Source organism: Odocoileus virginianus, chromosome 5, assembly GCF_023699985.2.
Source record: "Odocoileus virginianus isolate 20LAN1187 ecotype Illinois chromosome 5, Ovbor_1.2, whole genome shotgun sequence".
NCBI lineage: Eukaryota > Metazoa > Chordata > Mammalia > Artiodactyla > Cervidae > Odocoileus > Odocoileus virginianus.
The window spans coordinates 86,882,882-86,906,955 of NC_069678.1; the positions used below are offsets into that span (position 1 = coordinate 86,882,882).

The following is a 24,074-nucleotide window of genomic DNA, read 5'->3' on the forward strand; positions in this document are numbered from 1 at the left end:
GGCAAAAAGGGAGTAACTTATTAAAAACATTTCATAATGTTATAATGTGTGTATTTGGATAAACTTTTTAAAATAAAAGAATATTATCATTGAGCACTTAATATCTGCCTAGTGTTTTCATCTACATCACTTCATTTAAATCTCATAAAGGCCCTAAAGGTAGGATTTACCATTGCTCACGTTTTACAGCAGAAATAACTATACAGAGAGGCTAAGTAATTTCCCCCAAGGTCACTCAGCTAGTAAATGATAAAGCCAGAATTCCAAGCTGAGTATTTTGGACTCAAATTCATATTCAATTTTCCTCCCTAAGCTGATAGAAGTATGAAGACTGTTATTGTAAATGACAATGCCTCTAAAGTAAAGGGTAACTACAAGACGACATTTCAGAACCTGCTTTCTTCAGGTGCATCCAAAGTAGCAAATTTTTAAATTTTGCTTATTTAGGCTAATACTGAAATGAAATTATGTTCTTTTAACGTATGCTAAGTAGGAGAGAAGGAAGGGAGCCTGGAGGCAAGATGGAAAAGTGAGGTGTCCAGGCTAGGATGAGGATTTCTCAGAACACACAAGGATTTAGCTCAAGTGTTGCAAAGTAGATAGCATTTTGAATCCACAGCTCACATGGCTTATGAGAAATAAAAAGCATTCATTTAGTCAAATATTCACTAATGTCCAACTATGCATATACTCATGCTAACTACTTTGAGGGACACAAAAATGGATACATTAAGATGAGGGATGTGACACTGCATATAATCAATAAATGCCAAAATTAGGCAGTAATGATAAAGGCTAAATGAGTTACACATATTAAGTGATTTAAGAGAGCAGGAGAGGTGGTGAGCTGGGCTAGAGCGGAATCAAGGTTTTGAGGAGATGTGGGGCTTCTGTTAAACCTTCAGGTATGAGTAGAAATCAATAGGTAAAATGCTATGGATGTTTGGGGTAAGTGGATGGTCTACACAGCAAACAAGACTGGATAGACAGCGGGGATCAAAAATGTAGTTTCTCAACTGACAAAGGATTAATTTGCAAAATATACAAGCAGCTCATACAACTCAATGCCAGAAAAACAACTCAATCAAAAAGTGTGGAAAAGACTTAAATAGACATTTCTCCAAAGAAGACATACAGATGGCTAACAAACACATGAAAAGATGCTCAACATCGCTCATTATTACAGAAATGCAAATCAAAACTACAATGAGTTATCACCTCACACCAGTCAGAATGACCATCATCAAAAAGCCTACAAACAATAAATGTTGGGGAGGGTGTGGAGAAAAGGGAACGCTCTTGCACTGTTGGTGGGAATGTAAATTGATACAGCCACTATGGAAGATGGTATGGAGATTCCTTAAAAAAGTAGGAATAAAACCACCATATGACCCAGCAATCCCACTCTGAGGCATATACCCTGAAGAGAAGACACATGTATACCATTGTTCATTACAGCACTATTTACAATAGCTAGAACATGGAAGCAACTTAGATGTCCAATGACAGATGAATGGATAAAGAAGTTGTGGTACATATACACGATGGAATATTACTCAGCCATAAAAAGGAGCACATTTAAGTCAGTTCTAATGAGGTGGATGAACCTAGAACCTATTATACAGAGTGAAGTGAGTCAGAAAAAGAAAGATAAATATCATATTCTAATGCATATATATGGAATCTAGAAAAATGGTAATGAAGAATTTATTTACAGGGCAACAGTGGAGAAACAGATATAGAGAATAGACTTACGGACTTGGGGAGAGGGTGAGATGTTTGGGAAGAGTAACATGGAAACTTATATTACCATTACTCTGTAAAACAGACAGCCAACAGTAATTTGCTGTGTGACTCAGGAAACTCAAACAGGGGCTCTGTATCAATCTAGAAGGGTGGGCTGGGGTGGGAGATGGGAGGGCAGTTCAAAAGGGAATATATGTATACCTATGACTGATTTATGTTGAGGTTTGACAGAAAACAACAAAATTCTGTAAAGCAATTATCCTTCAATAAAAAAAAAATTAAAAAAAAGTATATATATTAGGGAAAAAAATGTAGTTGCTAAGACTGGGGAAGGAAAAGAGGGGAGGGAGGCACAGACAGAGACCAGTTCTGAAGATGCCCCTGTTTAATCCATCAGATCTAGGGGGAGAATAAACACTCACGGAAAGAAGTGTGAGTACAGACAGAAGCTAAAGGAAGACCACCTTGGAGGCTTCAGTTTTAAAAGGCTACAGCCTAATTTATGTCTGTTTTTTCCGTGGGAACCATGTGCGTACACACTGGCTGTCCAATCACGCTAGCTCTCTGCATTCCTAACAGAGGATCTTTTGTTCCAAATAGCAAGGCTCAAAAGGGATGGAGTCTGATAAAATCACACTGAGGTCAGTACTCCCAGCTGGTGCAGGGCTGATGCCATTCCATAACACACCCTACAGGAAGCAGCTTGAGATACACAGCTGACTGGCTTCCACAGCAGGAGTCCTGTGGCAGGCAGGGTCGGGTGGGGACTGGCCAAGCCTGGAGGGCATTCTTTAGCCACTGACTCAAATGAGTTCCCCAAGATCCTGACGATCCAACAGATCTGTTTAAATCTCTCTCAGAACCAACACTTTTTTTTTTTTTTTTACTAAAAGGAAACCCATGAAGTTTCCCCAGGCAATGGAACTATTTTATCAGTTAACTCTTACTTGTCATGGAATCTGAAAAGGGCAAGATTCCAAAATCCCCTGTATTTCAAGAAGTGGGCTGAATAATCCTTTTTTGCAAGTGGCTATTCTGTGTATTATAGGAAATTCAGCGGCACCCACTAGATGCCGGAGCAGTAGCCCCAGTCATGACAGTACAAAATGTCTCTAGATGTTGACAATGTCCCCTAAGGGCCAAAACTGCCTCCCCTACCCTCACTGGGGGCCACTGGTCAAGCATGAGCTTTGGTGCCAAACATCTTTCCAATCCCAGCTCTAATATTTACTTGCTATGTGGCTTGAACAAGTTACTTTAACACCTTCAAACCTCAGTTATCTTATCTGCAACTGGGATTTTAAATGTCTGGTTTATGGAGGGGGGAGTGGGGAGGAAGTTAGGATTGGAGATCATTTAGACTCGGGTCTCTCTTACTTTCTTGCCACTATGTCCCTACCATTGCAGCTCTTTGCACCTGTTTCTCAGGCTGCACTGCTAACTAGAGACTATCTGAGATCTCAGCTTGCAACAAGGACTGACCCAGAGCAAGCGCTCAGTAAGGATGGACTGAAAAGAATACAGAGCCCCTTCCGCCTGACCTCCACGAAGGGATCCAGGGACCATCACCTTGCAGCTCTGACTCTCATCCCTGATGGCCAAAGTTGTGAAAGGTCCACATTCCAAATCACAGGACTGGTGGTAGGAAAATAGCTTATAAAGGTTCAGGGGAGAAGTGTATTGTGTTACTCCTTCACAGACAATACCAGACACTGGTATCTGAACAGCACCCCAGTAGTGGCAGTGGCAAAGTATGAAAGAAGGTGGGGAGGGAGCACATTCTCCCCACAGCGAGGCTTTTCCACCCGAGACAGCTGAGACTTGGGACGACTCCCTCTGGCAGGAGACAGCCTTTGTGCAGTGATGTTTTGGCAGTGACCTTACCTGACCTGACTCCCGGTGGGACTGATTTTATTCCTGGTAAAACCAACCAACTCTAACAACAAAGTGCCTTTCACAGCAACTCATCTCACTTCCTAGAGGCTCACCTCTATGGCTTGTGTGCCAGAGGGCGCGTTGCAAAGTGCCCAGGACTAGGCTGAGGCTGCCTAACAAGCATTGCTATACACAGCAAGGAACAGCCCCGTTCTGCAAGCCCGTGCTTATCTCAACCACGTCCACTACTCAAAACTCAGTGACAAACCCAAGTTCAGCACAGGGTAAATTCTAGTTTTTCTGGATACCCGTGTTTCCCATGATGATCAGTCTTAGTTGCAAATGCTACATGTTGACAGTAGGTGTGAAGAATTTCAGTAAACTCAATTGAAACTGCTCAGTCCTTCCTTCTGGTTGAGGATATATTCATTTGTTGGTTTAAAATCTTCCCTTGCTATCAAAATTTCCAGCCAGATTTTTGTGAAATTCATCAACACTCTCTTGATGCCCTTCCATCTGATTTTACTACCTTCACTGAGACGTGAGGCTCCTTCAAGGTAATTTAATGGCTACAAGCTTGGGGTTTTGCCTGTGGTGCTGATACTGAAAATACTAACAGCAATACTTTAAAATGGGGCTGGAAAAAGTTCAACATGAAGCTAACTTAAAGATCTTAAAGGCTCCTTCACCTTCTCCCCACCCAGCTGCAACGGTGGGGGTGGAGAGGATTATTACACAGCATTGGAATTCTGGGGGGGGAGGTGCAGAGGGAGATGCTCACATAAGGGTTATAAATATCAGCAGCCAAACTGTGAGCTCCTGGGCCCAGAACAACTGACAGCCTGTAGTCTCCCCTTAAAGGCACAGAGCAAGGAAGTTCCCTGGAGTATTTCCACAAAGGAAGTTCCTCTTCTTCAGAGAAATGCTCCATCAGCTGAACACCTGCATCAACAACTCTACGCAAAAGAAACCAACCACAGATGCCAGGAAAAGTGACGAGGAGATTTTAAACCAGACAGCGATTAGCACCAGGAAAAATAAAGAATCCAGGGCCTGGCCTAAGGAAAAGCTGATTTACAGACGGGTATTGCTGCTTCAGTTATAATCAGATTACCAGAAGGTGGCTTGCTACATTAAGATCTACCTTAATCAACGAGCACCTCTTCCAACTGAGTTCTAAGGCGGCAATTTTCTCCTTCCTCAGGCAGTGGTTCTCAATTGAGGGGGGTTTTTCCTTCCAGGGGCATCTGGCAATGTGCAGTGGTGTTTCTGGCTGTCACGCTGGGGAAAGGCCGTTACTGGCATCGAGCGGGTAGACGGAGGTCAGGGATGCTGCTGAATGTCCCATAACGCACAGGATAGCTGCCTACAACCAAGAACTGCCCCACTCCAGACATCCAGAGTGCTCAGGCTGAGAAACCTTACTCAAGGGCATTCTTTCTCCTTCCTTGGACCCCAGTTTCTCTTGGACTTGTTGTTGTTTAGTGCCGTGCTGTGCTAAGTCGCTTCCGTCCTGTCCGACTCTTTGCAACCCGCCAGGCTCCTCGATCCATGGGATTTCCCAGGCAAGAATACTGAAGTGGGATGCCATTTCCTCCTCCAGGGTATCTTCCTGACCCAGGGATCGAACCCCGTCTCTTGTGTCTCCTGCACTGGCAGGCGAATTTTTTTTACCACTAGCACCACCAGGATAGCCCGGTTTAAGGAAGAAAGAAAAATCCAACACAGGCTAAGGGTCAGCACAACGTGGGGGGGGGGGGGGGGGGGCTGTCTACTCATCTTATCTTGGCTGCTGCAAAGCTGGCGATACCTAAATCTCCGGAGACAGATGGGTCATACCAAGTGTGATTTCCTTTCTCTCCAAGGGCAGGCAGAAAATGCTAACCTCACTTGCTTTCTTCTCTGGTAAGTGTTAACTGGCAAACACGCAGAGGAGCTGATACTGTCTTTGTAATTATTTGCAAAGAAGGAGTGAACATCCATCATTGCCCAAATTGGCAGTCTCTCAGCTCCATGGCAGGCCCTGTCCTCCGAGAGTTTTTACATGTGCTCACAGGGAAGCTTATGCTCGCTTTCCATGAGGCCAAAAAAAAGAATCAAATGGACAAGTTTATGGGGCTTTCTTGTTCTGGCTTCACAGTAGGATAAAGGTCTCCAGACACAGGCTGCAAGAGCATGTAGTCCCTGACCCTGGGCCCTGCTCAGCCTCAATCAAGACTGAGAACGGTCCTAAGGAAGCCTGTGGCCTCACCAACAGCCTCCCAGACCCAAACCTCCACACATCCTGACTGAGAGGCGTGGGTCCTGAGGCGGATGCAAGGGAGGGGCTGATGTAAGACTCAGAATGATCTCAGTTCTTGATTACAAAACCTACACAGGCAATTTCAAAACGTCTTTGTTATCATCAGACTTCATAGATTTCTTCTCTACATCTAGAGTCTTTTTCTTTCCTTCCTAGAAAGGTCACCCTGAGGGAATTCTTTGGCTTAAGTTTCAATGAAATAAAGGTCCTTCCTTTCTTGTTGGACTCTAGTTATGTATATATTTAACACAATTCCTTTTTCTCAATAATCAAGAGACTCTCTTGTTCAGGAAAATGGAATTTCCTGAAGAGATTAACCAAAGTCTTTTCCTTCCAGTTTCTCCAAACATGCTCAATATTTTCTTTCATGGCTTTCTTCCTTCTTTTGTGGAAGACAGAGAGAGCAGAGTGCAGTAAAGTGTCTAACCCAAGAGGCCTGAGGTCTTTGCCTGTTTAGTGAGAAAGGACTCTCCTCCCTTCCAATCTCATGGGTCCTTACTGGCTGACCAGATTCTATCAATTATTCAGAAGCAACTGAGGGAAAAGTCTTTCCTAGGAATAATGACTTCCAGTTTTTCACATTCATTTAAGAAGGAAATCATTTTCCCCAGAGGCCCACTGCCCTTCCAAGCATGTATCAGCACTGCTGCACAGTCCCAAGGAAGCCTGGGTCCTCCACAGACCTGACTCATCTGTCTATTCCGACCATCCCCAGTGGCATCAGCGGGGTCAAAGCACAGCCCGCACTTCCGTCTCACAGATTCATACTCTTCTCTTCAGCAGATTCTGTGCTGAGAGCATGATCCCATTGTTTAAAAAAAAAAAAAAAAAAAGAGGTAAAAACTTAAAACGAATGCTGTTTTTTAATACTTATCTTCATCTTTGCTGTTCCTTATTAAAAAACAGTTTGAATCTGAAAGCCGAATCACACTGCATGCATCTAGTCTGCTGCTGGTGTGAGGGAAGATGAGTCTATCGTTGGAATACAGAACACATTAACCCAGAAACTCAGATCATGAAACTGACTCAGTCCTCAGAACGGGTCCAGAAAGAACTTCCCTTGGCTCAGCCTCTTGGGGACTGTGAACTGACACACAGCTTTTCCTTTCTCATTGTTTTCACTTCCCATGAGCTCAGCCATGACTGTCTTCCTCCCCTCCTGCCTCAAGATCTTTGCCGGGGGGAGGCAAAAACTCTTCCCTAAGCCCTTGACTTGGTAAGGTGAATCTGGGGAACCAGACTGCTGATCTGCATCCCCAGCTTGAGCAGGATACACATAGGGCACGCAGCTTCACCACCCTCCTTCTCACACTCATCTTCTGGTCTTGCCTTGTCAACACCAGCTCCCTGCAGATAAACACGCTGGCCCCAGCCTTCACAGCCACAGTACTGGTGGTGGGAGGCTTCTCAGAAATCAGTGCAACATGCCTGCTATACCAAGCAACTCAGCAGCTACTGAACCCCGAGTGCTGCTGGGCTATATGCTAGGATACAAATAAAATATGAGGATGTCCAGGAATTTCTTAAAAGCTTACAGCAGCATCACAATTCAGAATGTCTCTAGAAACCAAGGATTAAATGAACAGGAAACAATTACTTGTCTTCAAATCCAAACACAGTATATGCTTGCCTGTGGATTCTTTTTAATATCCTAGGTCATATTTAATGCAATTTTAACATGCTTGTTCACTTTGTTTTCGGCTCACTGAAGATCTGAAGGAAGAGACAGACTGCTCAAGACAGTGAAAAGTAATAGCAGTAAGAAATAATACCTGGTATCAGGGTAATGGGGGAAAAAATAGAAACTACATCCCCCCAAATACATACACACACACACACACACACACACACACACACTCGAACTCAACCAGTCCCCCCAAATACACACACACACACACACACACACACACACACACACTCGAATTCAACCAGTACAGCTATCAGAGGCCCTTCAAAACAGAGCTCAAACTGCAAGGTAATTAAAGACATTTAGTAAAAAGTAGCCCCAGTGTGTCTCATGTCCCTGAGGATATTACCACAATGGAGAACAGGCACAATCTGTTCAGTAATGTTAACCCGTACTTGTAAAGAAAAACTTGCAATATAATGTAATGTTTAGGAAATTAGGCAAATAAGGGTTAAAGTAATTCCATATAAACCAGAATCTTAGTTTGATAAAACTATAGCTTGGTGCCTCAAAGGATAAACTTCAGTTTTCTAAAGAAATCCTCATTTAGTTGATTAGACAGTTGATTCTGATTAACCTGGATTCAAGTAAACCGGACATATGAAGCATGCCTATAACAGAGGCTCTGCTTTCTAGGGGCTTACAGTGGAAGAGGGAAGAGAAGCCCATGTGACACAGCAGGAAAGGCCACCCGGCCACTGATCAGGTAGGGGCCTTTCCCCGAGGATAACACCTGGGCTCGTGGGTTTGAACTTTCTCTACCCACCCTTTCCTTACCCAGGGCCTCGAGAATCCCAGCTATGATGACTAGGGCTGCTCTTCACTGCACTGGAAGGGGGTCTTCAGTCAACGCCTCGCCTTAGTGCTGAACATCCCCTAGCCTAGAGGGGTCCTTCTGAAACCGCCACCTGGATCTCGTCTACAAATTTGTGATCTTTTTTGGGACCATGTGGCTCTGACCTGGTGTCATACCACCTTCCATCCATATTTTTAATAGGGAGAATCCTGACACAGGGACTCTAAGAGAACAAGTCTGATGGCAAAGCATTTCTGTGTAAGTAGGAACGAACGCCACTGGTAACGGGAGTCAAGTGCTGGAAGTCCCCTTTCCAAACCACTCCAGGGGCCAAGAAGGAAAGGCAGGCACATAGGCCCCCAGCAGGGGAGAGAGGCCCTTTCAGGTGAGTCTGGGGGTGAAAGGCTCAGGCAGTGAGAGCCGACACCCAGTAGACAGGCCCAAGTTCCAAGTCCAGACCTGGCAAATTCGCACTTTTGAGTTAACTCCTCTCTTCTTCCCCTGGTGTTTTAATAGAGACTCACAAAAGCTCAGGACTGGAAATTCTGACTCAGGCAAAGAATCAAAATATTTTTGCAATTAAGGCTGTGCTTCTCAAACTCTCCTACATGCAGAGAACTAGTGCTCTTGAGGAGTCTGGGGCATAGTCTTAAGCACTACTTGCTGTAAGTGGAAAATTTCTTTGAAGTGTTATGTTTTGTCTTAATAGTTCATGAGGATTTTTCATTTTCTTTCAAAACACATCAATCATGTGTCAGCAGTTTTCCCTCCAAATCTGTGAAAAATACCCCACACTTTAGGAAGAAGAGTCAATGTTTATCTTATGGGTTCCTATACCTCCATCTGAAAAGCAGAGTCCTCAACCAACATGCACTACTGTTACAAAAGTTAGTTAACGTGAACTCTCAAGAAATCACAAGAGAAGATTCTTAGAATAAGAAATGAGGTTCAGTCTGTCTATATCCTTAATCGGCTATAAACATTAAAATAAATTAGAACAGAGGAACATTCAACCCAGTTGCTCAGAAGCGCAAGAGACTACTTAGTCTGCAAACTGTGTGCTTTGGTGTGATGGAAGTGAGACTAATGAAACCAGAGACAGAGTGAAGATGCACACTCAATTGGTCTCCAAGTTACAAGAAAAGAAATACACATATCAGACAGGAAAAGGTAAAAAAACAAGGGCAAGGCTTACTTTAAAATCTGCTAATTGCTGGTTGATGACATCCACCTCGGTCCCCACGACCCACTGGAGGGCCTCCCCCTCCTCTGCTGCTGTGGTCATGTCATTGAGCGCTTTCAGCTTCTGATAGAAGTCCTCCACGCGGCCCAGGGTCAGCTCCAGCTGCTCCTGCCGCGCTCGGCTCCTCTCGGTAAGTTTGCTGCACTGTTTGCTCAGGGCTTCTAACTCCCTCTTGAGACCCAGCAGGTCCAGAGTCCCCTCTTCCTCCAGCATTTGTCGGCACTCTGCTTCTGAGGCCTCAATGTCCAGCTTGAGGGCTTGGATCTTGTTAAGGAATAGCCGCACATCCTCGATCTGGGACTGGAGGCTGTCAGTGTCTCGGCCGATAGCACCCATGCCATCTAGCTCATCGTCCAGGTCTGCCAGCTGAGAAAACATTTCTCGGACGCGGCAGTGAAACTGGCCAATCCCCTCTAGCTTGTTCTCCATGGCCATGCAGCCACTGTTCACTCTTTGCTTCACTTCTAGGAACTCCTGCTGGGCAACCTCAGCTTGATGGAGCAGCTGAGAAGCATCCGATCCATCCGGAGCATCCTCCACCAGGCCCCGAGTGAAGTTCCGCAGGTAGTCCACCTGGGGCTCCAGGGTCTGTAGCACCTCCTGCTGGGCTCTCAGCTTCTCCAGGTTCTTGTTGCTGCAGGCTTGAGAGCCAAGGGCATCAAAAATCTCAAGTTGGTGTTTGGCCCCTTCGACTTTCTTTTCAATATTCTTAAAACTTTCCTGGAACTCCTTGAGCCTCTGAGTCATTTCTTCAAGGGACCCTGTTTTGGCCTGTAGCTCTTCCGTGATGGAATCCATGTTCTGGTTGATACCAGCCTTCTCATCCCGGATGTCATCCTCATCTGTTTCTGAAGAGTTGATCAGAATGTCAGCAGCACTGTTCAGGATTTCCAACAGGGAGCGGCGCTTCTCCACCTCGCTCAGCATAGCCTTTGATCTGAGGAGATGGGACTCCAGCTGCACGGGATCCAGAGTGACCCGCAAGTCAGACATCTTGGCCTTACAATCTTCTATCCATGGCACCAGGTCTTCCACATGCCACTGGTATTTCTGAGCCTTCTGCAGACAGTCCTTGAGCCTGGACTGTCTGTCTGCGGTTTTTTTACTAAGCTCTTCCCAGTGGCTCTTGAGCTCTACCAGCTGGTTTTGTAGAGTCTTCTTCTCTTCTCCAGGAGGCACAGAAAGCAGCAGAGATTCTCCTTCTGCCACGATCACCTCATAGGAACCACTGTGCTGGTTAAGGCTCTTTTGAAAGTCTTCATTCTCCTGTAGCTGAGACTGTAGCTGCTCCAGCTTTGCAGAGATTGGGCGGTTTTTTGCTTGCTGGCTTTGTTTGTCATCCAACCAGGTTCTCAGCTCATCAAACATTTGCTGGAACTGCTGGGTGCTGGCAAGAGCTGCCTGGAGTCTGTTCATGCGGTCAGCTGAAATGAGAAAATCAAATTTAAATCATCAAGTCTAAACATGGCATTTATGTTTCCTGGGAGTATATGGTCTAATTGTAGGAAAATGAAACTGATGCTAACCAAGGGTCTACCTAAAAGAAGCAGAACTAGGTTCTTTCATACACTGTATCCTATTCAATCCTCACATCAAGTCTGTAAGGTGATCTGACTAAGACAAGTAAACTTTTAACTTCTAAGCTGGTAAAACGCCATAAATGTCTCCAGATAAAGAGGCAACAAATTAATAACAAAATTTTTCTTGTACAAGGCCATCATAAGAAGTCTAGAACATGTTCTAATTTTGTATATATGGTATAAATGTGTGTACACATAGAATATAAATGAATATCAATGAAAGTACACGTGTAACTGTACCTGTAAGTACATCTAAGAGCATGAATCTCTACCTGCTGGCTGGATTTATACCAGCACTCTTATCTTTAGAATCATGGTATGTAATGCCATGTAAAGTCATTGCTCATGACCAATCAAATGTGTGATGACCTCAGCAGTCCTCACTGTAGCTGGACAAAGGGGTAGGGTCACACCTTTCTGAGTCCAAAAGCTACTTAAAGGTCACCTTAGATTCTTGGGACCACGAATCCACTCCTTCTTTTGGCTTGCCACCAATGACGGCAGCAGTGTGTTCTTCACCTCAACTCACCTGCAAGGTCTTCTAAACCTTGGAGGGGCAGGGCAACAGTCTCCAAACGCTTCTTCAGCTCATCCTTGAGGTACTGCTCGCCAATGAGCGCTGACAGCTCATCGCAGAGTGTCTGCGCCTCCTTAATCTCCTGGTCTAATTGCGCCACGTCGGATCGAATCTCACTGGTCTCCTCCAGCTGCTGCTTCAGAGCCTCGGGTTGGGTGCTGATGGCCGACTGGCCGCTCAGTCGCTGCCCAACTGCCTTTACTTTCTCTGATAAGTCCTGCAGCAGCTCCTGGTACTGAGTGCTCTTGACAACAGCTTGGTCAATTTGGTTGGAACGGGAATTGAGTTTGTCAGTCAGCTCAATCCACTTCTCATTGATGCTCTGGAGCTCCTTCTGCACTTGGCTGGTGGAAGCAGAGGCATCTCCAGGGCCCGTTAGGATGCCCTGAGCCGCCTCGTTCAGCTGCTCATGCTGCTGCCTGCGTGCTTCAAATTCCTTCAGCATAAACTGCGATAGAAATGACACCACAATGTTTAGATAGAAAACAGATCTAAAAACAGTGTCAAAACACAAACCGATTTTAGATTGTGCCAAGTAGTGCCAACTCCTTTTGAAAATAAAGCAGAAAACTCCAAAGACCAGGCTACTGGGAAAATGTAGCATCACTTTTAACAGCTGTTTAATAAAAAAAAAAACTTATTTTGAAAGGATCATTGTGTCTATTTTATTTCTCTTCCTTATTTGTCCTATAGTGTTTCAACATCAGTTACTAAGGTCCGCCGAGGTTGGGAAAACAAAGTTTGTTGACTGGATTGGCACTCATCAGCTCCGCCAGGCAAAACCCAGGCCTCTGAATGAGGAGCTTGAAACTCTGGGTCCCACAATGAACTATGCTACTGGCAGAGCTTGCCATTTCAACTCTAAGTGCCCTGTTTTGCTTATTTCCTTTCTCAAATTTCCAACAGCACATATAAAGCTATACATTATAATAAAGCACAATTAGATAAAAAGCTTCTTTAAAGCAAGTACTATTCCTTTTTAGTCTTTTCTATCTGCTGCTTCACTCATCAAAGAAATTAAGATCACAGGTTCTGGAGTCAGACCTCTGGGTTCAAATACTAACTCCATCACTCACTAAGCTGTATAAACTTAGGCAGCTTTCTGAAAAGTCCCCAGCTTCCTTATCTGTAATATGAGGATACTAAAGTACTTACTTGGTTGTTGTTGGGATTAAATATGGAAAGTACTCAGCACTTATACTGTGTAAAAATAAATATGCCAAGGACTAATAAATATGCCAAATAATATGCCAACTAATAAATAAAATAAATATGCCAAAATACCTCAAGGACTAATAGATGTGTAAATAATGAACTATAATATAATGCAACAAATCGAAATGCTAAAATGCTAACGTGAACGTGGAATTGTGAAAGCAAGAAATAAAGGGGGTTAATTCCTCAGGGGATGACAAGCGTAGAAGAGGGAAATCAGGAAAGGCTTCCAGGTGACACTAAATAGCACACGAGTTCTCCCAAGAAACAGAGGGTGAGGCTGGTCAGAGGAGGGCCTGGGAGCAGCAGAGGCGCAGAGCTTCTGAGGTCTGTGAGTGCAGTGTGCTCAGGAGAGAAATTCTGGTGTGGGAGGAAGGCTGGGTACGTGGGGGAAGAAGCCTGGGTACGTGGGGGAAGAGCTGGCAAGACAAACTGGGACTAAACTGTGGAAAGCCTTATGCACCATAGTAAGCAGGTATTTGAATTTTGTTCAATAAGCAGCCAAGAGCCACAGAGGCATTTTAATATATCCAGATACATGATTTAAGAGGATAACCTGATAATTGTGTGGAGGATAAACTAAACCAAGAAGCCCTGTAAGGGACTGTTGTAACGGGAAGAGGCCCGAGAGGTAGCCTACTAGCAAGTAGAGTGGAGAAGAGAGGCTTAGAACAGCGGCTCTCAAAGTGGGGTCTGGGGGCCCTTGGGAGTCCCTAAGTCTTTGCATGGCATCAGTAAGGTGAAAACTACTTTCATGAATACTAAGATGTTGTCTACCTTTTATGATTCTTATTTTCTCATGACACCGGATATCACAAAGACTGAATGCAGAGGCATATATGAAAACCTATGAGACTATTCTATTAAGCGAGACATTCAAAAGTTATTTATTTATTTATTTTTGGCCACAGCTTGCAGGATCTTAGTTCCCTGACTCGAGTCTGAATCTGGGCCCTAGGCAGTGAGAGCACCGAGTCCTAACTTCTGGACCACTAAGGAATTCCCAAGTCAGACAACATTAAAGAGATTTGCAAAGATATAAAATAATGCCATTCTCATTCAATTTTTTATATTTTGGAAAATATTCTTTCTTCATAAAAATGTTTATCTATGTTAAGTGTTATGGTTGTATCACTATAATTTTAAAAATTAATTTGTAAATGCCCATTTAAAAAACTCCCCAGTGTTTTCATACAGTTAAAATGAATAGATATCAGTAGATGAACACAAGCTTTTCGGGATCCTCAATAATTTTTAAGAGGGTAAAAGGGTTTTGAGAGCAAAATGTTTACTTTTGGAATGGACACCAAAGGATTAGAAAACCACTGGATTAGAAAATTTGTATGTAGACTAAATAGGACTTGGTAATTAATTGGATGCAGGGGCTAAGAGAAAGGGTTCAAAAATTAGTCTTAGGGGACTTAGTGGGTGGTGAGAAGATATAGAACAAGGAAATGTTCTAGGCAGGACTTCATCAGAAATGACATAAGGGAACCAACCTACATCTCACAGATCCTCAGGATCTCAGGTCCCAAGGCCTGATCAGCAGGAAATCTTTAAGTAAAGCCAGCAGATAAAAACCCTGCATGAAGTAAGGTGAATCACTACCGTTGGGGATTGAAAGAAAATATGCTTCTAACACTTAGTCAGAAGTTCCCATTCTACCATCTGCTCTTCTTACTGCCTCGGTCAACAACATCAACAATACAGTTATTGAACATTTGCTATTTGATAGGCACCATGACAAAGACCATACAAGCATCTCATTTAAAGTGAGGAAGTAGAGACTCCGAGAGGTTAAATGACTTGTTCAGGGTCATGTGAATCTACCTGTTGAGAGCAGCATTCAAACCCAGGTTCGTGTGCCTCTGAATTCTTGGCTCAAAAGCTGTCAGGAATTGCTCACCTGGACCTGCTGCTTTTGTGCGTTCAGCATGTTGGGGTCAATAGACAGGGGGCCCAGCACCCCCATCATCAGCTCTTTCTCCATCAGCCAGGGCCGGAGCTGGGATTCTGCAGCCTGGAAGCAGGCCAGATGACTTGCAGATTCTTCCAGCTGCCTTTGCCGAGCCATTGTCACCTCAGTGGCCCTTTCCCATCGGGAATCTGTAGAGAGGAAATGAGAGAATGGATTCCTTTATCCTCATCAGCCACTAGCCTTATCCCTAATATTCTACAGGAAATGACCCCTGGAGCATTATTTAATTTTTTTAAGTTAAAAATAACCTGCATTTAATTTTAACTAAAGTCACAAACAGTTTTGATTCGTGACTATGGTGGTGGTTGTATGAAACTACCCATGGGATAAAACTTCAGAGAAATCGGGTGGAGAGGAAGGTGGGAGGGGTGATCGGGATGGGGAATACATGTAAATCCATGGCTGATTCATGTCAATGTATGACAAAAACCACTACAATATTGTAAAGTAATTAGCCTCCAACTAATAAAAATAAATGAAAAAAAAAAAAAACTTCAGAGAAGTACATATGTATAATGTAAAATACTTTATGCAAATATATATTATTTTATAACCTGTTTTTAAACTTACTAATTAAGATCAGAACATCTTTCATGCCAATTATTTTTTTCATACCAGTACACATTCACCTACATCATTTATAGTTCCATAGTATGAGTACAGTATGTGTGCGTGTGTGTTAGTCGATCAGTCATGTCCAGCTCTTTGTGACCCCATGGTCATGTAGCCCATCAGGCTCCTCTGTTTTTCATTTTTATCATCAATGCTCTCTTTGTCACAGACAGATTGTCAGTTTGAAGAAGCCAAGCCAAGAAGCCAAACTTCTGACACCTTGAGTGGAGTCTGAATTTTTTCCACCATCAGGTTCATTCTCTAACCCTACCTGCCCTTCTTGCTGGCTTATGACAATTAACAAAAAATAATTCTTGTTTACTGGATGTGCTGAAAGCCTGTATTTGTTTGAGGACAAGAAATTTAGTGAATTTGTAACACCCTTGTGATAACATACTGAGCTCCTCTTGCATTTTCTTCCAGTTTTCTGCTTCTTGTGAGTTGGGATATGTTATCAGTAATCCAGCCAGGGCTTCCTTTACATTCTGGACTTTCGGAGAATTCTGTTCCAATTCAGCCAGGAAGGCCTACAAGAAAGAACATCACACACGCCATGAGATTTCTGGACGGGAAACAAAGCTTGGAGAGTAGGGGAAATGACGGAAAGATGGGGCAGCAATTACAGGCTCAACTTCTGATTCTCTCCATGACTTGTTTCATGACTTTAAAATACCTAACCTTTCTGCTTGAATTTTTACTTAAAAGGAAAAGATAGATGGCAAGATCTAAATTTCTTTTATGTAACATACATTAGTAACCCAATAAGAAAATAACTAATCCCTATAAATGAAAAGTGTCAGGAATTGATCCTGATCATGATGATGATAACATTGATGCTTATGCAGTTGTAAAAGATGATATGCTAGGCTCAAATGGAATATTCAAATTTGGGGAGAAAACTGTTTACTGAATTTTTTACATGGTCTTATTTCTTCCACCATTTTCTCTAGTCCTACATGTCAGTCTTAAGAATGAAATGCAATCATGGCAGTTTAGATCCCTCTAAACTGTGCTTTGATGGGATGTTTTGGCTGCACCATCACATAGAAAATGAGTTCCTATTCTCTGAACTGATGCTTCTGAGGAGGGCTATTATCCTTACTCTCCTTCTGCAAACAGATCTGGTTTTGCTTCTCAATCTGATTTGTAACAATTTATAATTTCATAGGCAAGAAAATTCTCTGGGAGAATTTAGGCATCTAAGCATTTGAAAATCAAACACTCTGCTCATCATGACTGGGTGGTTGGCCATGTCTCCTTCTCAGGCCGGAACACGAGTACAACAGCCCTTTCCTCTTAGTATCGCGATGCAGCTATTATGAACACAGTACCTTGTTAGACTCAGCCTGGGCTCTCACTGTCTCTGTCTTGGTTGGAGATGAAGAGGCATCCAAGCCTTTCAGGACTTCCTCTTTTGATTCCAGCCACTGCAGCACTGAACTTGCCTCCTTCTGAACTTCTTGCATTCTGCTGAGGACAGCCTGAAGGCTTTCCTGCTGTTCCCGAAGCACTCCCCCAAGTTTCTCATATTTCAAGTTTACATCTGACATGTCACACTGGATTTCCGTCAGATCTAGCATCATAGAAAGAGAAATCAGACTGGGAATAACTCTCAAGTATCCCCACTGGTTCCTCACTAAATTATTCATCAGGATTAAGTATCTCTCCCACTCTTTCTAGTGAACTAGAGATCATCTTCCTGCTAAATCTCATAAAAGTTCCTGTTTACAAACAAAAAGCAAAAGATCTCTCATTAACCTGTTTTCTGATTTTGGCATGACATACTCAGATGTATAAATAAAATACTAAGTAAACACAGGAGCAGCGAAAGTAAAGGGAGTGAAGGATTTGAGGCATTCTTCTACTTCTTTAAACTACAAAGAAAACTTGGTGGGGAGTCTGAGGGCTAGATTAGACCAGCTCTAGTATAACTTCTTTGTAATTCAAAGATTTGCATACATTTTCTTCCAAGTCTTTCCCTATTGGTCTTATCTAGTGGTCTAGTTTATTTGCTTGTACCTTTATTTCACTGGCTGCCAATCGGTTTAGCCTTTAGCTAGCAACAAAGAGGCATCACGGTTACTTCTCCCCAGATTCTTACCCTTAAACCCATCCGAGCAGCAGTCTTTCCACACACATGGAAACGTACACAGATGCAAACATGAACACTGTCCTAACACCCAACAAAGAGGCACGCTCACCTTTGCAGGTGTGGTATCCGTTTACACTGCCTACAGAGCTTCCTACAGAGGGCAGTATGGAACCTGAGCAGAAGGACAGAGAGACAAACAGGGCAAGACAAAACGTGTTAGGAATACATACAGGCACCAAGTTTATTCTTTGGCACTCACTGTAAGCTCAGGTATCAGAAAGTTAACACAGCACAAGACAACATACTCATGGAAAGAGACACATCATTTTAGCTGCCAGGCAACAGTGTCACTAGGGGTGATTCAGCTCCTTAGCAGTAAGATTACTAATCCTTTCTAGAGGAAATCCAAATTCCCTTCTTAAATCTCCAATTTGAATTCTTTGGACTCTGCCCTAATTTTGTGAAGCAAGTATTAGCAGAGTGACTAAGTCTTGAGACTGATACCTGACATACTTTGGAATGAGGATTTATAATATAGCCAGAAAGGTTTGACTTTAATATCAATGTTGCTCACCATAATAAAAACAAACTAAGTACAATTAAGGACATAAAAAGCAGCATTCTTTTAGTAAAGACATAAAAGTGAGCCCTTCTTATATTGTTTCAAAAGATTCCCTTTTTTTTTTTCATGACTTTCTGCTCCCTTTCCCCCACCAGAAGACAGAAATTCTAAGTGCCAATAAATCTGGCTCATAAACATTCCCATAAATTCTGTTTAGGGTCGTTGGTTCTGTTTCTAATTACCACAATTTGACCTATATTCTCCCCAAGTTGATTCCTTATGTTTCAGGAGTATCCCAAGTAAGTAAAAACCAGATCATGCAATTACAAAGATTATAAAGAAAAGTGAAGAATAGTCATGACATAATGTAACATTCCAAGAGCTGACTAAGACTCTGACATGCACTAACTTCACTATGAAAAAAGTTATATGTGAGGTTATGTTAGAAAACAGTGATTGCAAAATTTTTAAAAGTTAAAATTATTGTATTTTCAATTAAAAAATAGATCAAACACAAAGATCATGTTCCACTTCAGTGTGGTGATGGCTAAAAAGAAACCGGACTAGTAATTTCGAGAAGACAGTCTAGACAAAACTGTCACCAACTCAGTACGTGAGCCTTAATCTATGGACAGACTTCAATATCTTCTCTGGGATATGAAGATAATCTTGTCAGCTTTCATGGGGTTATAGGCGAGAGGTAGTGAGGCAGTGTATGTGAAAGCACTTTATGGAGCCAAAAGAGCTCACAAACGTGAGGAACTAGAACACTCATGGGTTTTCAAAGATGGAAGAGAACTTTAAAAGCACTCAGGGTAGTGATCTTCACACTGGTTTTCAAAATAACTAAGAAGGTGCTTTAGGGACTCTGTAAATATTTGGTTTAACGTTAAGATTCAGCATATATTTCTAAGTACTTAGAAATGGCAGTAAAACATGCACATTCTATCATGGTGAGCACCACATTAACCCAGTAGATACAGTCAATTATGCTGCCTTTTGGGGAGAATAAAGGAGCTCCTGCACCTCTGTGCTTTCTGAGGGTCACCGATGGGAAAATTGTAGTTCTTCTCTAAGTCTTTAAAATATTCAACCTGACACATGTCCACTCTATGAGTGGAAAAACATCTATAGCACATGTGTAATTACATAAAATGACAGAAAGGCTCAAAGCAGGCTCTCATCAGGTAGAATTGTGTAATAACAGAATTTTTAACATTTCATATAGTAAAGTGAACTTTTAAAAACTTTTGCCATCATTTGCAGCTATTTATCTGTGTGAAGCGTATTTTTTTGATACAATGCAACCAAGAAAAAAAATGGAGAAATAATGAAATAATGAAGCAGTCATTCAAAAATTCTTTTCTTTCCTTCACGTTTCTATATTTACTAAGATAATCTCAATATTAATTGATGAATTGATGGAGCTCATAATATATAAATGCTATAAATTCACTTATAAGGGAAATTTATGCCACCAAAATATTTGTATTTGTTTTTTAGAGTATAGTTCTATAGGAGATTTAATTTTTAAATAGATGCTAGTAAAAATGTTTGAACAATCACTGATTCAGTTCAGGAGTCAGAAAGCTTTAGTTCCCAGCAAATCTGTCCCTCCACCTATTTCTGTTTACAAGGTTTTACTGGCACACAGCCACGCCCACTCATTTATATATTGTTTACGCCTGCTTTTGTGCTACAATGGCAAAGACATGCAGTGTGACAGAGACCACATGGCCCACAAGCCTAAAATATTTACTCTACGGACCTTTATAGAAAAAGTTTGCTGGGTAATGACACAAAAGTCACTGAACTTAGAAGTTTTAAGTGTTAGAAAATAAAAGTCACCAATTCCCTGAAATGATGTTACTTCTAGGTTATTCCAAAACATCTTTAAACTTTAGGATACAAAAGGAAACTAGCCATTCTCAGGGGGGAAAAAGAAAGCAATCTTTGCTCTTACTATTTAAGGGACTATGGGAGTGCATTAACACAGTCTGGTAATAAAACCTAGGAGATCCCAGTTAACAACCAGCAAGTGACTGTGAGCTCAGGTTGCATTTGTCTGAAAGACTTAATTTGTAGGCAGAGACTATTCATATATCTGGGCACACTCTTTGTATGTACTTCCAATAAGTATGCCAGTTTCTGGTGTTCCAATACTGACTCCTAAAAACCTAGCTTCTCCCAAGATATGCTTATACCCTCCAGGGCTGACCCCAATTTAAAGTTAATGCATAGCCATGCTATTCACATATTTAGAAGAGGGAAATTCCTCAAGATGGAAAATCCTATTTAAATCCTTCTATGTTCATTTGTCAGTTCTATGTGGGCCAACTAGTCCCTTTACTTTCTCCCATCATGGGAAGAGATTCTGTAAAATGGAGCAATGTTACAAAGCAAAAGAGAAAACAGATCAGGTTGAGAGGGAAGACTGCCTCCTTTGTTCTCATATCCAACCTTGATTCTAACTTTCATTAAACAAGGGGTCATCATCAAAGGCCAAAGGAAAGAATGATGTTTATTCAATACTTTTTCAAGAGCCTGCACTCACCGGTCTTGGCTTGAGAATCAGGTGCTGTGATCTCCATGATGAGATTTTCTAAAGAAGTACCTTTACAATTGATTTCTTCTACCAAAATCCCCTTACTTGTCCAGTCATCTAGAAGACCCTGTTTAAAGAACAAAATAGCAGAATGTAATATGTGGAGGCTTTCTCCTCATAATTATGAACACCTGTTCTACATAAACTCCCCAAAGTTTTGATAAGCATTAAGTAACCATTTTCATTTATTCAGTCATTTCAAGAACTTGGTTTAGCCAGCCAAGGAGAATAATATCCTGGAATACTCAAGCCCTTCTTATTCATTCATTCATTTATCAAGCAAAAAAAAAAAATTTTTTTGAGCATTTACTATATACCAGGCATCATGCCAAACGCTGGGGATACAAAATAGGATTATGACACAGTTCCTAAACCAACAGCTCAGATTATCAATTATAATGTGATAAGTGATATTACAGAAACATGGAGAGCCACTAGACTCTAAGCACACGAAAGGAGACTCATCTAACTGCCTGAAAGGAGGAAAGCTTGGCATTAAGATAAAGAGTTTGCCAGGTGGACAAAGGGAACACTATGCATGTAAAGAACATAAAGAAATGGTGTTGGAAGGTAAGATGAGGTGCTAGATACTGAGATGTAGAGAAATACACAGAATCATAGACCACACTTTGCATTTTCAAGGGAACTTTATATCGGGTTTGAAGTCAGAGCTCTAACCATCACAGAAAGCCATTATGAAACAATGACATCTGCTCTAAGACAAAAGTGTCTGGTAGTGTTGTCTCTAAGCTGTGAACTGCCTGCTACAGAGTAGAATTTTACTCTTTTCCCAGAAAGGACACGATCCTAGCCTCCAGCCCCTTCCTCCACACTGAATTCCTACTTAGTCTGCTCTTGACTTAAGTTGCACAGCAGCGGCAGAGAAAGACACGGAGCCGTGAACACCTGGCAAACTCACGCACCGAACTTCAGACTGAACCTCGTCAGTTCAACTTTGTCAGTTCTTTCATTAGTCACTCTTGATTCCAAACAGCCACAGTTCCCAAACTGTGCACGGACTCATAGGATGTTTTAAACTTTTTAGGGAAAAACAGTGACATCTGTTGGACACCATGTGAACAACTACTGTTAAGCGGTTTGGTTCTGACCACTTAGCAAGTGAGGTTTTTTACGTTTTGTTTTTTCTGGCCTTGAGGTGCCATGAAAAATGTCTTGAAACATAAAGGGCACCATGAACCAAGAAATCAGGGAACCTCTGTCCTAGGGAACTCTCCACAGCAAGTGCTCCTGGCACCCTCTCGTGAAAACAATCAAACTCTTCTCTTTCATCTATTCAGAATAAATTCTGTTTTACTAAGAAAATAAGGACAAATGCATGAGAGTTAGGTGGAGGCTGGTTTCAATACAAATAAGGAACATGTTAGAGGTGCAACTAGAGCTGGATGACAATGAATCAAGAGAGCAGAGAAGAGATTTTGCAGCAGATAGGAGAAAGGCGGGTACTCCCCTTGTTGCTGTCTTCCCACCAACCGACTCTAACTTTCCCTTAATTAGTTATGAAGAAATTCCCTCAATTTTCTGATCATATTTCTGGTCACTTATTCCCATATAATTGTCTAATTCTCAAACACTCTATGAGAGTGTAAGCTTCTCAAGACTGGACTCTGATGACCATCTTTCCTATGACCTACCACAGCATGACAGGCATCCCCCTAAAGAGCTGAAACTTTATAGCTATCATTCCCAGAATTTTTTTTGTTTAAATAGGAGATGTTTTGGTGCTCAGTGCTTGGACAGGGGTAGGTGAAACTCACATGAAGAGCATGGAGGCACTGCTGTTCTGATACAGATGGATAACTTGAGTTTCTCACACCACTCCCCCACCACAGACTGAAATGAGTACAGACAAGCTTCCAAACTGCTGTCTAGCCTGACTCCTGGAGATCCTTTCGTTCACCTACCTTCAGGTGTTCAATCTGCTTTTCCAGCTCTTTAGTACTCATGAAAGTCTCTGCAGGTGGAATATTCCCTTCAGTTTCCTTCAACCATTTCTGGAAAGTCCTAACCAGCTTCCGGAATTCATCCAATTGCTCCTGGCAAGATGACGCATCTTCCTCTCTGTCAAGGGAGACATTTTGTTACTTGCCAGATGAAGCTTTGTAAAGAAGTCAACTTGAACTAAAACTAGGTTCACTCTAGGACTCTAGGCATCAGTTTCCTAACAGGGCCTTCCCATCTCATAATCTTTTCCATGGCAGCTCTGGCTAAACAACCACATATAACGTAGGAGAGCATCAAACTCAAGAATCTGTTGCCCTTGTTTGGACATTTCTGGGGAAAGGAGTCTTCAATCTTACTCGAGGCTAAAGTGAAAGTGAGAAAAACTAAAGGGAGCCTGCTATTTAGGTACTGTGATACAATGGAAAGAATGCAGGCTTTGGATCTCAAGTCCAGCTCTGCTACTTTTTAGGTCTTTGACTCTTTTAAGGCCCAATTCACATGCTAATTCCTTTAGCAAGGAAGATGCCAAAACTGAGGCTCAGAGACGTTAGGCTAAGCACACCCATGAGTCAAATAAATCAAGGAGAAAGAATTCAGTTTTGAAATTAAGTTTTGGAAATGGTCACATCTGTTAGACTTCAGACCAGAGATCCTGGTTCTTCAAATAGCTAAAGGCCCTCTGTATAGGGAAAGACAGACAAAACCTGCTTGGCCTGTGTCCTATCCCCTTCGCCTACACTAAATAACCTGCTGCTCACAGTGGTGATTTGAGCAACTGCTTTCCTCTAGTCACTAAAGCAGTCCTCTGCCAAATCGAGATATTTATAGCTAAACCAAGAAAAGTCTTATCAAACTTTTAAACCCACATGAGGCTTTCTGAGGAGGGAATTATAGCTTTTCAACAGTGAGCCAATAACCTGAAATCAGCCACCTTTATCAGACATTCCCATGTTTGCCTTTAAGAAGAATCCAGAAACTCCTTCATAATAGGAACTGAAATGTGGTCCAAACCAGCAATGTGAGTGCCAAATAACCTCTAATTACGTCTGCGAACTCTCTTCCATTTTTTCTCATTATTTCTAATCCTACCACAATCCTTCTTGCTGTCTCAGATTTGTTCTGTTTGGTCCATGTGACTTGGGCTTTCCCTTGTACAAAGGGGGAAGTGAGCCCCATTACTGAGAAGGAACTCACTATTTACTAACAGAAAGACCACTAAGTATTACGTAGACTGAGTAGCTT

General features: G+C 42.2%; 1 protein-coding gene across 1 annotated transcript in view; it reads right to left on the reverse strand.

Moving 5' to 3' along the window:
* MACF1 (microtubule actin crosslinking factor 1) overlaps positions 1–24,074 on the reverse strand; it is a 338,082-nt gene that overhangs the window by 73,218 nt on the left and 240,790 nt on the right. The window contains 8 exon segments of the mRNA XM_070468372.1: positions 9,602–11,073; positions 11,759–12,254; positions 14,928–15,127; positions 16,009–16,138; positions 16,943–17,184; positions 17,813–17,875; positions 20,820–20,937; positions 22,793–22,949. Coding sequence (XP_070324473.1) covers positions 9,602–11,073; positions 11,759–12,254; positions 14,928–15,127; positions 16,009–16,138; positions 16,943–17,184; positions 17,813–17,875; positions 20,820–20,937; positions 22,793–22,949 — 2,878 coding nt within the window.